This window comes from Clarias gariepinus, chromosome 2, assembly GCF_024256425.1.
Source record: "Clarias gariepinus isolate MV-2021 ecotype Netherlands chromosome 2, CGAR_prim_01v2, whole genome shotgun sequence".
Lineage (NCBI taxonomy): Eukaryota > Metazoa > Chordata > Actinopteri > Siluriformes > Clariidae > Clarias > Clarias gariepinus.
Genome location: NC_071101.1, coordinates 35,556,910 through 35,570,672, shown reverse-complemented (window position 1 = coordinate 35,570,672; position 13,763 = coordinate 35,556,910). Strand labels below are relative to the sequence as shown.

General features: G+C 37.7%; 1 protein-coding gene across 1 annotated transcript in view; it reads left to right on the top strand.

Moving 5' to 3' along the window:
- The window catches only part of plxnc1 (plexin C1), a 54,361-nt gene that overhangs the window by 35,079 nt on the left and 5,519 nt on the right, over positions 1-13,763 (top strand). Inside the window, exons 22-28 of the mRNA XM_053485799.1 lie at positions 3,729-3,897; positions 5,714-5,814; positions 6,012-6,087; positions 9,114-9,148; positions 11,053-11,148; positions 11,786-11,949; positions 12,527-12,677. Of these exons, the coding sequence (XP_053341774.1) occupies positions 3,729-3,897; positions 5,714-5,814; positions 6,012-6,087; positions 9,114-9,148; positions 11,053-11,148; positions 11,786-11,949; positions 12,527-12,677 (792 nt within the window). The remainder of the gene's footprint in view (positions 1-3,728; positions 3,898-5,713; positions 5,815-6,011; positions 6,088-9,113; positions 9,149-11,052; positions 11,149-11,785; positions 11,950-12,526; positions 12,678-13,763) is intronic.

The window sequence follows — 13,763 nt, the reverse complement described above, 5'->3', positions numbered from 1 at the left end:
AGCTCAGCATTCAACACTATCATCCCCCAACAACTGATTGGGAAGCTGAACCTGTTGGGCCTGAACACCTCCCTCTGCAACTGGATCCTGGACTTTCTGACCGGTAGGCCTCAGTCAGTACGGATCGGAAACTGCACCTCCAGCACCACCACACTGAACACTGGGGCCCCACAAGGCTGCGTGCTCAGTCCCCTGCTGTTCACACTGCTGACTCACGACTGTGTAGCAACACACAGTTCGAACCACATCATTAAGTTCGCTGATGACACGACCGTGGTGGGTCTCATTAGAAAGAACGACGAGTCAGCGTACAGAGAGGAAGTGCAGAGGCTAACGGACTGGTGTAAAGACAACAACCTGTCTCTAAATGTTGACAAGACAAAGGAGATGGTTGTTGACTTTAGGAGGACACGAGGCGACCATTCTGAGCATCAACGGCTCCTCTGTGGGAATCGTCGAAAACATCAAATTCCTGGGTGTCCACCTAGAGAAGGACCTCAGCTGGTCCCTCAACACCAGCTCCCTACACAAGAAAGCCCAACAGCGTCTCTTCTTTCTGAGAAGACTGAGAAAGGCTCAGCTTCCACCACCGATCCTGACCACCTTCTATAGAGAAACTATCGAGAGCATTCTGAGCGGCTGCATCACTGTCTGGTTTGGGAATTGTGCCATATCGGATCGCAAAACCCTACAGCGGATAGTGAGGACAGCGGAGAAGATCATCGGGGTCTCTCTCCCCTCTATTGAAGACATCTACACCACACGCTGCATCCGCAAAGCCACCAGCATTGTGGCTGATCGGACACACCCCTCTCACACACACTTCACACTCCTGCCATCTGGAAAAAGGTACCGAAGCATTCGGGCACACACGTCCAGACTGTGCAACAGCTTTTTTCCACAAGCCATCCGTCTCCTCAACAAAAAGGGACTGGACTGATAAACACACACACACACAGACACACTAACACAAACATTATCACACAGCTTAACTCAACTACCTCAAAATATTGGGACTGGACTGACTACTCAACACAAGTGCAGACACATTGACCTACACCAACAAATTATCATACACACCAACCTGTAAATGCTTCACTGTTTATCTTTTGCACAATGATCATTACTGGACTAATTTTTGCACTAATTCCTCAATTCTTGCTGCTGTTTTTTAAAGAATGTTTACGTTTACCCACTACCTCAACACCATATTTTATGTTCTGTAACTGTTACGTTTACGTTTACCCACTACCTCAACACCATATTTTATGTTCTGTTATGTCGTGGTTGCGCACTGTCACTTTGTTGTTGCTCTTGTTTGCACATTTGCACATGCACTTTATGTTGTCTGTTAAAATAGTTATACTTAGCTAGTTAGTTTTTGTTAATTTATGTTGTAATTTATGTTAGGTCTCTCTGTCCTGTCTCTGCTAGCCAGTTAACTAGGCCTCTTGGTTAGCTAGTTTAGTGTCTCTGTTAATTTATGTTGTAAATTTATGTTGCATGTAGCACCTTGGTCCTGGAGGAACATTGTTTCGTTTCACTGTGTACTAACTGTATATGGTTGTAATGACAATAAAGCCTACTTCAACTTGAACTTGAACTTGAACTTACAGCAAACCTTCCAGGTCCTGCCTACCCCAGACCATCACACTACCACCACCATATTTTACTGTTGGTATGATGTTCTTTTTCTGAAATGCTGTGTTACTTTTACGCCAGATGTAACGGGACACGCACCTTCCAAAAAGTTCAACTTTTGTCTCGTCGGTCCACAAGGTATTTCCCCAAAGGTCTTGGCAATCATTGAGATGTTTTTTAGCAAAATTGAGACGAGCCTTAATGTTCTTTTTGCTTAAAAGTGGTTTGCGCCTTGGAAATCTGCCATGCAGGCCGTTTTTGCCCAGTCTTTTTCTTATGGTGGAGTCGTGAACACTGACCTTAATTGAGGCAAGTGAGGCCTGCAGTTCTTTAGATGTTGTCCTGGGGTCTTTTGTGGCCACTCCTGGAAAGGTTCACCACTGTTCCATGTTTTTGCCATTTGTGAATAATGGCTCTCACTGTGGTTTGCTGGAGTCCCAAAGCTTTAGAAATGGCTTCATAACCTTTACCAGACTGATAGATCTTAATTTTGTTCTCATTTGTTCCTGAATTTCTTTGGATCTTGGCATGATGTCTAGCTTTTGAGGTGCTTTTGGTCTACTTCTCTGTGTCAGGTAGCTCCTATTTTAGTGATTTCTTGATTGAAACAGGTGGCAGTAATCAGGCCTGGGGGTGACTACAGAAATTGAACTCAGGTGTGATAAACCACAGTTAAGTTATTTTTTAACAAAGGGGGCAATCACTTTTTCACACAGGGCCATGTAGATTTGGAGTTTTTTTTCTCCCTTAATAACGTAAACCTTCATTTAAAAACTGCATTTTGTGTTCAATTATGTTATCTTTGACTAATAGTTAACGGTTTTTGATGAGCAGAAACATTTAAGTGTGACAAACATGCAAAAGATTAAGAAATCAGGAAGGGGGCAAATAGTTTTTCACACCACTGTATATACTCAGCAAAAAAAGAAACTACCTCTGGCTTTCAACTGTTTTTACATACAGTAAACTTAATGTGTAAATATTTGTATGAACACTAAAACAGTCAACACCATAAGACATAAACTAAAAATGTTTCACAATGTGTCCCTGAATGAAGGGAGGCTCAAAATCAAAAGTACCAGTCAGTATCTGGTGTGGCCACCAGCTGCTTGAAGTACTGCAGTGCATCTCCTCCTCATGGACTGCCTATTGCGGACAATCTGAGCACTGATGGACGGATTGTGTATTCCTGGTGTGACTCGGGCAGTTGTTGTGGCCATCCTGTACCTGTCACGCAGGTGTAATATTCGGATGTACCGATCCTGTGCAGGTGTTGTTACACGTGGTCTTCCACTGCGAGGATGATCAGCTGTCCTTCCTGTTTCCCTGTAGCGCTGTCTTAGGCGTCTCACAGTGCAGATATGGCAATTTATTGCCCTAGCCACATCCTCATGCCTCCCTGCAGCATGCCTAATGCACGTTCACGCAGATGAGCAGGGACCCTGGGCATCTTTCTTTGGGTGTTTTTCACAGTTGGTAGACAAGTCTCTTTAGTGTCCTGCGTTTTTAGAACTGTGACCTTAAATGCCTACTTTCTGTAAGCTGTTAAGGTCTTAACGACCATTCCACAGGTGCATGTTAATTAATTGATTATGGTTAATTGAACATGCATGGAAAACATTGTTTAAACCCTTTACAATGAAGATCTGTAAAGTTATTTGGATTTTTACAACATTTTTGTTGAAATAAGGGAAAAAGGGACGTTTCTTTTTTTGCTAAGTATATATATATATTTTTTTTTATCGCCATTGACCTGTGCTGAGTTGCTGGCACATATGTGTGCTGCCTGGGTTTTAAAGGTTAAAAGGTTTTCTTTTAATGTTAAAGTTTAAGTTTAAGCCAGTGCATTTTACAGAAATCTAGGGCATACATGTGGTTATTTATGTGGTAATTAGTGAAAATGAGCTAATTTATGATTAAGAGCTAAATTGTGTTACATATATTGAATTACATATATAGTCATTAATATTGAAATTGTCTGTGAATTACTTCCCAAAGCCTCGGTCTAATGTGTGTTTATTTGTATAATGTACAAATATAGTTATTGTAAGTGCTAATTTTGTACCTTCTTCTCCTGCCTGTTATAGAAGTTGAAGGTGCTGTTTGCTGTGGGGATGGAAGGAGAAGTGAGTGAGCCACTGGACGTTAACGTTTTGACATGTGATACGATAGAACAAGTGAAGGACAAAATCCTCCAAACCTTTCAGCGCAAGTTTGGCTTTCGATATACTCAACAACTCAGAGACATCGGCATTGGTCAGTATGTATATCTACCAGTAATTCTGACTTTTGATCTTAAGAAAGAACACACATACTTTACAGTGCCATGCATAAGTATAAGTATTTTTTCACTGAAAAGGCTGAGAAAATCATACAATGATTTCATTCAAAAGCCACATCTTTCACATCACCCACATCATAAAACTTTCATAACTGGTTGCACCAAAATTCAGGGGTTTACCAGCCACAGAGTGAATGACACTACAAAACGTTAAGAGGAGTGCAAATGAGTAAATACTTATGCACTTAAGAGAAAGTCTGTTCCATAATTAAAAACGAAACTCCTTGACCATAAATTGTGAAATTTAACAGAATGCCTTTGGTAGTAGAATCTTATGCTGAGAGGGGAAATTGCTGCATTTGTTCACTGATTTCCAATTTAGTTTCACAACCTATTACACTTTCATATCTCCTTACTTGTATTAGGAAAAGTGAAGCTGTTAGTTTTGCTTTACTTTAGTCTTTATTTAAAACAGATGTGCATGTTTGTCACACTTTAATGTTTCAGATCATCAAACTAATTTAAATATTAGTCAATGATAACACACGTGAACACATCATGTATTTTTTTAAATACAGGTTTTTATTATCAAGGGAAAAAAATCCCCCCCCCCTCACCCCCCCCAAAAAAAGAACAACATAAAGGAATTCTGGTTTATTTTAGTTTAATTTGAATATGAAGTCAAAGTCACCTAGTCAAAGTCATGACATGAATTCGATTAGGATGCTGTGGCATGACCTTTAAAAAAGGTGGTTCATCCTCGAAAACCCACCAATGTGGCTGAATTACAACAATTCTGCAAAGATGAGTGGGCCAAAATTTCTCCACAGCAATGTAACAGACTCATTGCAAGGTATCAAAAACACCTGATTGCAGTTGTTACTGCTAAGGGTGGCGCATTTAGTTATTAGGTTTAGTGCACAAACACTTTTTCAAACAGGGCTTTATAGTTTTGGATTTTGTCTTTCCTTAATAATAAAAACCTTCATTTAAAAACTGCATGATGTGTTATGTTTTATGTGTTATGTGATGTGTCATGATGTGTTATGTTTTATGTGTTATGTTTTACTAATATTTAAATTTGTTTGATGTTCTAAAACATTAGTGTGACAAACATGCAAAAAAAATAGGAAACCAGTAAGGGGCAAACTCTTTTTTACACCATTGTATATGCATTAATGAAATGTACATCCAAAAGTGACAATCTAGATTAGTGTTTTTACATAACTGAACTTTAATGAATGAAGGTGTGAAAATGACATTTACATAAATGACGGTGGGCGAATGAAATTGACGGATGGCTTGTCACCAACTTGCAGAAGAGGCACATCTATTAGTGGGAAGTGTACAAACAATCATTCACCAAAACCACATGCACATTACAGAAACTCAAATGGAAGTTTTTGCCACATCCCCTGTACAGTCTTGACTTCACTCCAACACTTTTTCACACTTGTTGTTAAAGCAACAACTTTGATCATGTCTCAGGCGCACTGAGAAACTGCCTACCTTGATGATGTCCAAGCACTAGAGAAACGCTTAGAATACCAGGAGATTATATAGAGAAATTAAGGTAGATTTTACTCTCATAAGTGTTTTCTGCTAGTTACACAGTGAAATGTTTGACTCAAATACCCATTAAAGTAATGTCTAAGCAAGTATTGAGTTGGTGAGGGTCAGGGTGAGGTTGATGTTTGCCTACACAGTATGTTTTCATTACAGAAAATATAGCAGTCATTTGAGGTTAATGTACTTACATAGTTTTCTGTTTTTGTTCTTATTGAATGAAAGAATATATAAAGGAAGGAAGTTATATGCCACTGGAGGAAGTAGATGGAAGCTCTGAGGTGCAGGGGGAGGTGACTATGCTGAACACTCTAAAGCATTATGACGTAAGTATTAAATACATTGCTTAGAATGAGTTTCTAATATGGACTGAGCTGAGGGAAGATTACACAAATAGATTCAAATAGCCCACAAAGTATTGAATAAAATATTTTGGAACGTATTTAAAAAAGACTATTAGTAAGTTAAACATGAAGTACCTGATGCATTTTGTGTCAATGCATCATCTTGTTTTATTTCACAGATCCCTGATGGAGCTTCCATTAAAGTAATCACCAAAAAGGTGCATGCCCCTCTTAGTCCACAGACAAGTTTGAAAGGTGAGTGTAAGCTTTCGCAAAGGCCAGGCTTGGTATAGTATAAAAATTTACATCGAGAATAACAACTTATCATATACTTTTGCTATTAGGGCACTATTTTAAACAAAGGCTCAGTTCTTGTTCTTGTGTGATGCTGAGTTGATTCTACTTCTAAATCAATACTTCCTACATTTTCTATAAATTCTTTTGCAAGGCACTGCTTTAAACACTGTGCTATTATGAATCACCATGCTTAATTGTTTATACAAAAGGCTTTTTGTTTAAATGTTTTTAAATTTGTTTGAAACATAATGCCTCTCAAATCACCTGTTCCTTTATTCTAAAGGGAAGAGGCTTCTTCCTTATTTTGCTCTCATGTTGACTATGGGCCTTTCTATGCTGACTGATACACATGTGACGCATTGTGTGCCTAAATAACCTTTAAAAGCAGACCGTCATGTTATGAAAAGGCTGATGACAATTTATTTCAGGCAAACTTTTAACACTTATTATTCTGAGAATCCTCCGGAAGCTAAGTTAATTTTTGCAGGATGTCTTACTTCTGATCCTTTCAATTCAATTCAATTTTATTTGTATAGCGCTTTTAACAATTGTAATTTTTGCAAAGCAGCTTTACACAATCAAAAGAATTATTTAAGTCTGTATGAAATGTAAGTGTGCATAAATCAAAATGATCAGATTGTCCCTGGTGAACAAGCCACGGGCGACAGTGGCAAGGAAAAACTCGTTGAGATAGTAATAGGAAAAAACCTTAATTAATGTCAATATAAAGTCAGGGTAGTTATTGGAGACTCAGATAGACTTGTAGGAAGTTCCAGTCTTGAACTATCGAGCAACTGCAGCCAAGTCAAGTCCTCAGAGAAACAGCTGTCAAAACCAGTCGGGGCCAGAACCGTCTTCATGGTAGAGTGAAACCATCCCCAGACACCAGACGCATCCCAAAGAGACACAAGGGGCATCCATGTGACAAGATCTCCAACCAGAAGCGGGGCACCAGAATGGGTCAGACAGGTCCAGAGGGCAGAGGGAGTCTGGATCACTGGCAGCTCAGGAACGACATGTGTAGCTCGACAGAGAGAGCGAAGAGAGAGAGGGGGAGAGAGGGAAGAGAGAAAGGGGAAGAGAGAGAACAGAAGAGGGGAGAGCAGAAGAGGAGAGATAACAGTTAGGTGTGGTCGCAGTCACATAGTGTATAATGTGAATGTATATTTAGTATAGAGTGCAAGCAGAGACTCCGGCAGGACTAACTATGACAGCATAACTAAAGGGGAGAGCCAGAAGGAAACACAGACATGAGGGCTCCCTGAGATGTAAAGCAAACAATCACCTCACCGTCAGCAAACCTGAGTGATCAATGAGAGTGAGGAAGACAGCATTTAAACATACCAGTTCACCATAATACTCTACGTCCATGAGTCCCCCAGATCTGCTCCTTTACCCAAGACAAATCTATTTATAAAAATGCTTAATTAAATGAATAGGTTCTCGGCCTGGACTTAAACACTGAGACTGTGAGACATTATTTGGAAGACTATTCCATAATTTTTGGGGCTTTGTAAGTGAAAGCTCTGCCCCCAGCTGTAGTTTTCATAATACGCGGTACTTCTTTAATCTCTTATGTCCTGCACACATTGCTCAACTTTAGTAAGCTGGTTTTTCTCATCTGGTTTTGCTGAGACATATAACTGTGTGTTGTCAGCATAACAATGAAAACTAATACTATGTTTACGGATTATGTTGCCCGGAGGAAGCATGTAAAGGGAAAAAGGCAGTGGGCCTAAAACTGAATCCTTCTGGTCAGGAATAGACTAGATCAATATAGTACATATTTTTTAAATATTTCTATAGGACTATTATATAATTATATTTAAGGATTACTGACTGAGACTAACTTTACATGTAAGTGGCTTTCTGTATATTCTTTTGGACTACATGCTTATGCATTACACTAACCATATTTACTTATGTGAGGCAAATGTTTTGGGGGGAATATATATTCTGAAACATACACTACTAATCTACGGATACCAAAATCTATCTTTCTAAAGAGCAAACACATACATACAAAAAAAATTATAATAATACAAATAAAAAAAAAATAAATAAAAAAAAAAAAAAATATATATATATATATACACTCAACAAAAATATAAACGCAACACCCTTGTTTCTGCTCCGATTTTTCATGAGATGGACTTAAAGATCTAAAATTCATTCCAGATACACAATATTACCATTTCTCTCAAACATTGTACACAAATCAGTCTAAATGTGTGATAGTGAGCACTTCTGCTTTTCTGAGATAATCCATCCCACCTCACAGGTGTGCCACATCAAGATGCTGATCTGACATCATGAGTAGTGCACAGGTGTACCTGATACTGCCCACAATAAAAGGCCACCCTGGAATGTGCAGTTTTGTCTCACAGCAAAATGCCACAGATGCCACAAGCATTGAGGGAGCGTGCAATTGGCATGCTGACAGCAGGAATGTCAACCAGATCTGTTGTTTGTGCATTGAATGTTCATTTCTCCACCATAAGCTGTCTCCAAAGGCGTTTCAGAGAATATGGCAGTACATCCAACCGGCCTCACAACCGCAGACCACGTGTAACCAGGGTGGGATGGATTATCTCAGCAAAGCAGAAGTGCTCACTATCACACTATCACACATTTAGACTGATTTGTTAACAATGTTTGAAAGAAACGGTAATATTGTGTATCTGGAATTAATTTTGGATCTTTAAGTCCATTTCATGAAAAATCGGAGCAGAAACAAAGGTGTTGCGTTTATATTTTTGTCGAGTGTATATATATATATATATATATATATATATATATATGTGTGTGTGTGTGTGTGTGTGTAAAAAATACTTTACTGTTTGTATGTTTCTGTAAAGCTACTTTCTGATGATTCCATTGTTAAAAGTGCTGTGCAAATAAATAAAAATTGAAACGGATTGTTTCTTGGAAGTAATTAATATTTATCGTAAGTATTTAAGGCCTTATTTATTTTATTGTTACAGATGATCAGAACTTTACTACAAAATACTTCCACTTGGTGAGTCATACTGTAATACTGAACAACTGTGCCTTTTGTGTATGCACGCATATGTGTGGATGAATGTGTATGTGTGTATATATTTACATACATTCTGTGTATACATTTGTGTCTGTCTGTGTGCTTGTGTGTACATGCATGTAAAGTGTTTTTCATTACACAAAGTTACTGTATGATAAAAGGTTAAGAGATGAGACAAAATGTTGTAAATGTTTGTGTTGTCTGTTAAATTTTATTTGTTGACACTCACACGGAATTTGGTTTCAGCTGTTTGTAGTTCTCAGAGTACAGACTAACATAAAAACACTGTTCACAGTAATTTCTTTGTAATTTTTTAATGTAAATACACAACATTCAGTAATTTTACAGATTAAATAAGGTGGGGGGATCCTGAGTATGTGCAGTACATTTAGGCATTTGGCAGACACCCTTATCCAGAGCAATTTACATTTTTATCGTACTACTGTATACATCTGAGCAGTTGAGGGTTAAGGGCCTTGCTCAAGGGTTCTGCAGGGACAATGTGGTGGTCATGAGATTTAAACCTGCGACTTCCGAACTGTAGTCCAATGCCTTAACCCCTAAGCTACCCCTGACCCCAGTAGAGTGTACATAAAGTGATTGTAAGGTAGGGCAAGTAGCCCTGTGAGCATTATATGTACTATACTAGGTGCCAAAAAAGCAAGTAGTACTGATGTTATGTGCATGTAGGGAATTTGTTGGAGGCATGGTGGTGCTTTTACACAATATACAGTATGATACAGGATGTTCAAATTGTGCTAATAACAATAATTTAAAGACGACTGTAAGATCCAGTTCAACTGTTAATGAGGGCTACATGCTTATGCATTACATAGCTTGCGGAAAGAAACTTTTCCTGTATCTGACAGTTTTGGTGTGCAGACTTAGCGAAGGGAGGCCAGAAGGGAGGAGGTGAAAATGGTTGTGTCCTGGGTGTGAGGGGTCTGTAGAGATTTTTCCTGTCTGTTTCCTGGTTCTCATAGAGTACAAGTCATTGAGAGGAGGCAGGGGAGCTCCAATTATTTATTTTTTCTCGCAATTTTTAATGTTTTCTGCAGTCTGTTTCTGTCCTGTTTTTCTGGCTGCTTCAAACCAGACAGTGATAGATGAGCACAGGACAGACTTGATGACTGCAGTATAAAACAGGAAAGTACAGGAGGTACAGTAAGCTGTAGTGGTTCAGAGGAAAGGATGCCGGGGATTATCGTGTTAATGTGAGGATGTAGTGTAGTCCCATGTTAACTGTGTCATCCACTGACCTGTTTGCTTGGTACGCAAACTAAAGGGGATCTAATAGCTGCTCTGTGATGTTCCAAAACAAGTTGTTAAAAGGATCACAGATGTTAGAGCTATAGACCTGTAGTCATTCATATAAGAAGATACTCTCCCCTGGTTCATTCTTCAGTTCTGCTACCCTGTGGCAGTGCTTAGCAGTAGCTTATTTACAAAGACAATAAAAAGCAGATTTTATTTAATTTTTTATAGTGAAATAGAGCTTTAATAACGCATTATGTAAAGGTTATTTAAGCTGTAGTGTTTACAGACAGACTTAGGGGGAGCTCTGTGACCTTTGCTAACTTGATTAAGAAGAATTAAATTTTGGACCTTTAAACTGCATTTGGAGTAAAAAGAATAACTTTACCGCAAGTCATTTTTATTCTGATCAAGCGGGGTACAAAGTAATAATACATTATTATAAATAACACATTAACATACAAACTGTTCTCATTTACTGACCATGTACAGTTACATCTGGCTTCAAACTGACCTTTCGTATGGAGCTTGGGTAAATACGTAAAAGTAGCATTAAATAGTTTAGCTTCAAAAAAATTGGGGAAATTTTTAACGAATATTAGTTTAATCAATGTTTCTGTTGTCTGCAGATTGACCCAGACATCGACGCAGATCAAAGCGAACACCCTGAGAGAAAGAAACTGAAGCTCAAAGAGATTTATCTCACCAAATTACTTTCTACTAAGGTGGGATTATAGAAAAAGTGTTAGAATGGAAATTTAATCAAAAAGTCACAGCTAAAGTTTTAATTTGGACCAATATGATTATCTTATTTAAAATTGAAATCTAGACAAAACTTGGCTATAGTGGCTGCTATATATATCAAAGCACTCTATCTGATGATGCAGAAAATCTAAATTAAAGTGCTTTTATTGGTTGCCTGTGTGAGGTCATGGTCAAGAGTGATGAGTTTTATCAGCTGTGCAGGTCCTGAACAAAGGCAGTAGAATGACTATGTAGTTAAACATTTATGTGACTCTTGTTCATAGGAAAGGAATTTGAATATTACATTTTGTCATATGTTCCATAACTTAATGCGAATGCTATTCTGTTAGAACTATTATAGGTGTAGAAATTCAGTACTTAAGACATTTCTGAATCTATAACAATGGAAAACAATTTTACTTCCTCTGTGTGCTTCTTCCACCAACTCACTGTATAGCACAATTTAGAGTCAACATTTTAAGCAAAATACTGTGTATTTACAATACTATTATTTATTTAATATCATTACATATATTTTTATTCATGCAAGAAGTACTTTTGCTTTATGCTTTAATATTCAGACATGATTAGCCAGTAATACTTTAATACTCCTATCAGGTGGCAGTACATTCCTTTGTTGAGTCACTCTTTCGGAATATTTGGGGAATGCCCAATAACAAAGCTCCACCAGCAGTCAAATACTTCTTTGATTTCCTTGATTCACAAGCTGAGAAGAAAAAGATCATGGATCCAGATGTTCTTCACATCTGGAAAACAAACAGGTACAGGTTTTGAACATATATAGAATATATCATATATTCTATACAAGATATTCCATATAAGATATACTGTATACATGCATCATCATTAGAACTCCCTGTGATTTAGCACCTAGTATTAAAAATATATTTCTATGGAAAATAGTTGTTTAATAATACTCCTACTACTACTAATAATAATAATAATAATAATAAGAAGAAGAAGAATCTTTGGACATTGCATCATTAATCACTTTTATTTTGTTGTATTGTTCAGGCATGTGAGCACTAAGAAAGGGTTGATCAGGTTTTATACATCACCACTTCTGGCTAACTGTGCGGTGGTGGGTTGCATGAGTTTATATTGTCCACTACCATGGCATGCAAGAAGTAAAAAATAGGAATGCAGTCTACTAGTGTTATGTTCTGCAGTTTTCTTAGGTTGGGCCACAGTGAACTGTGGACTAAAATAGGACCTGAAATCAGTGCTATATTTGTTTACAATATAAACCTTCAGCTAAACCTGGGTAATAAAAAAATAAACAAATTCTCAGTTTGCATGTTACTGTTGATGTAACCACAGTGCTCCCTTCCCTCACAGCCTGCCCCTGCGCTTCTGGGTGAACATTTTGAAGAACCCCAACTTTGTGTTCAGTGACCTTGAGAAGACACCTCATATGGATGCCTGCCTGTCTGTCATAGCACAAGCCTTTATGGACTCCTTCTCCCTTGCAGATCATCAGTTGGGCAAGGTAAACACATACACAAACTACAAATATTTTGCAGTATTTTAGTGAATATATACATACATAAATGTAGTAGGCTCAATTAAAACATACCAAAGACTAAAGGTCAACATATAAGAAAATGTAACTAAACACAAATACTTTGTCTTTTAAGAATCTGCAGCCTGAAATGAAGACAAACACAGTTTTTATTTTATCCGGATGTATTAACAATTTTAACATCCAAAGAAAATATATCATACCAACATGTCAGAAAAAAAACCCAACAGAGTTGGAATAGGATCATCCCCTCCTAAAAATAATTTTTAAACTAAATTATGTAAAGCTAATCACCTTCCCAATGGCACAAAAGGCAATTTGACTTGGCTGTGGTCATTTTGACTAGCTCAGCATGAAAAGCTGGAGCATTTCAGTCCCTGGTAGTGCAACTGAAGCAAACAATCAATTATGTGTTCTAAAGAAAAAATTAAATCTTTTTTCTTTAGAAATCTGATTTCATGTGGTGGCTAAAGACAGTCTTCTTCCTCCCTTAGGACAAACAGGGTTATTTCTGCCTGAGCGTCATCTTTCTGAAAAACCTAATAAAAGAAAGGACATTTGTTAAACAAGTTGCTCTACTTGGCAAAACAGTGTCTGATGTATGCATGTAAAAATAAATTAATGCTCCATATAAGTGCAAAAAAACTACTGATTGTAAAAAGTATACTGATTGGAAGCTCACAGGTTCAAACCTGAGCACCACCAAAGCCGCCACCTGGACCTATATATATATATATATATATATATAATATGACACCAAGCTAATTTCTGCTTTTTTGAGCAAGTACATACCAGATCAAGAACTTGAAGATATCTTTGGTCTTCTCTCTGACCATTCCTTCCTTGTTTCTGATGATCTCAATGAGTTTGTAGTGTTGCTTGTTCAAGGAAACCAGCAATATTGCTTGAAGTGGAGCAGTTATAATTCTCAGAAACTCATTACTGATCTAAAAAAAAAAAACTGAACAAAAAAAATTCGTAGCAAATCTTAATTACAGTATGTATAGAAACAATCACCCCCCCCACACACCTTTAAAATAACTGCATTCTGTT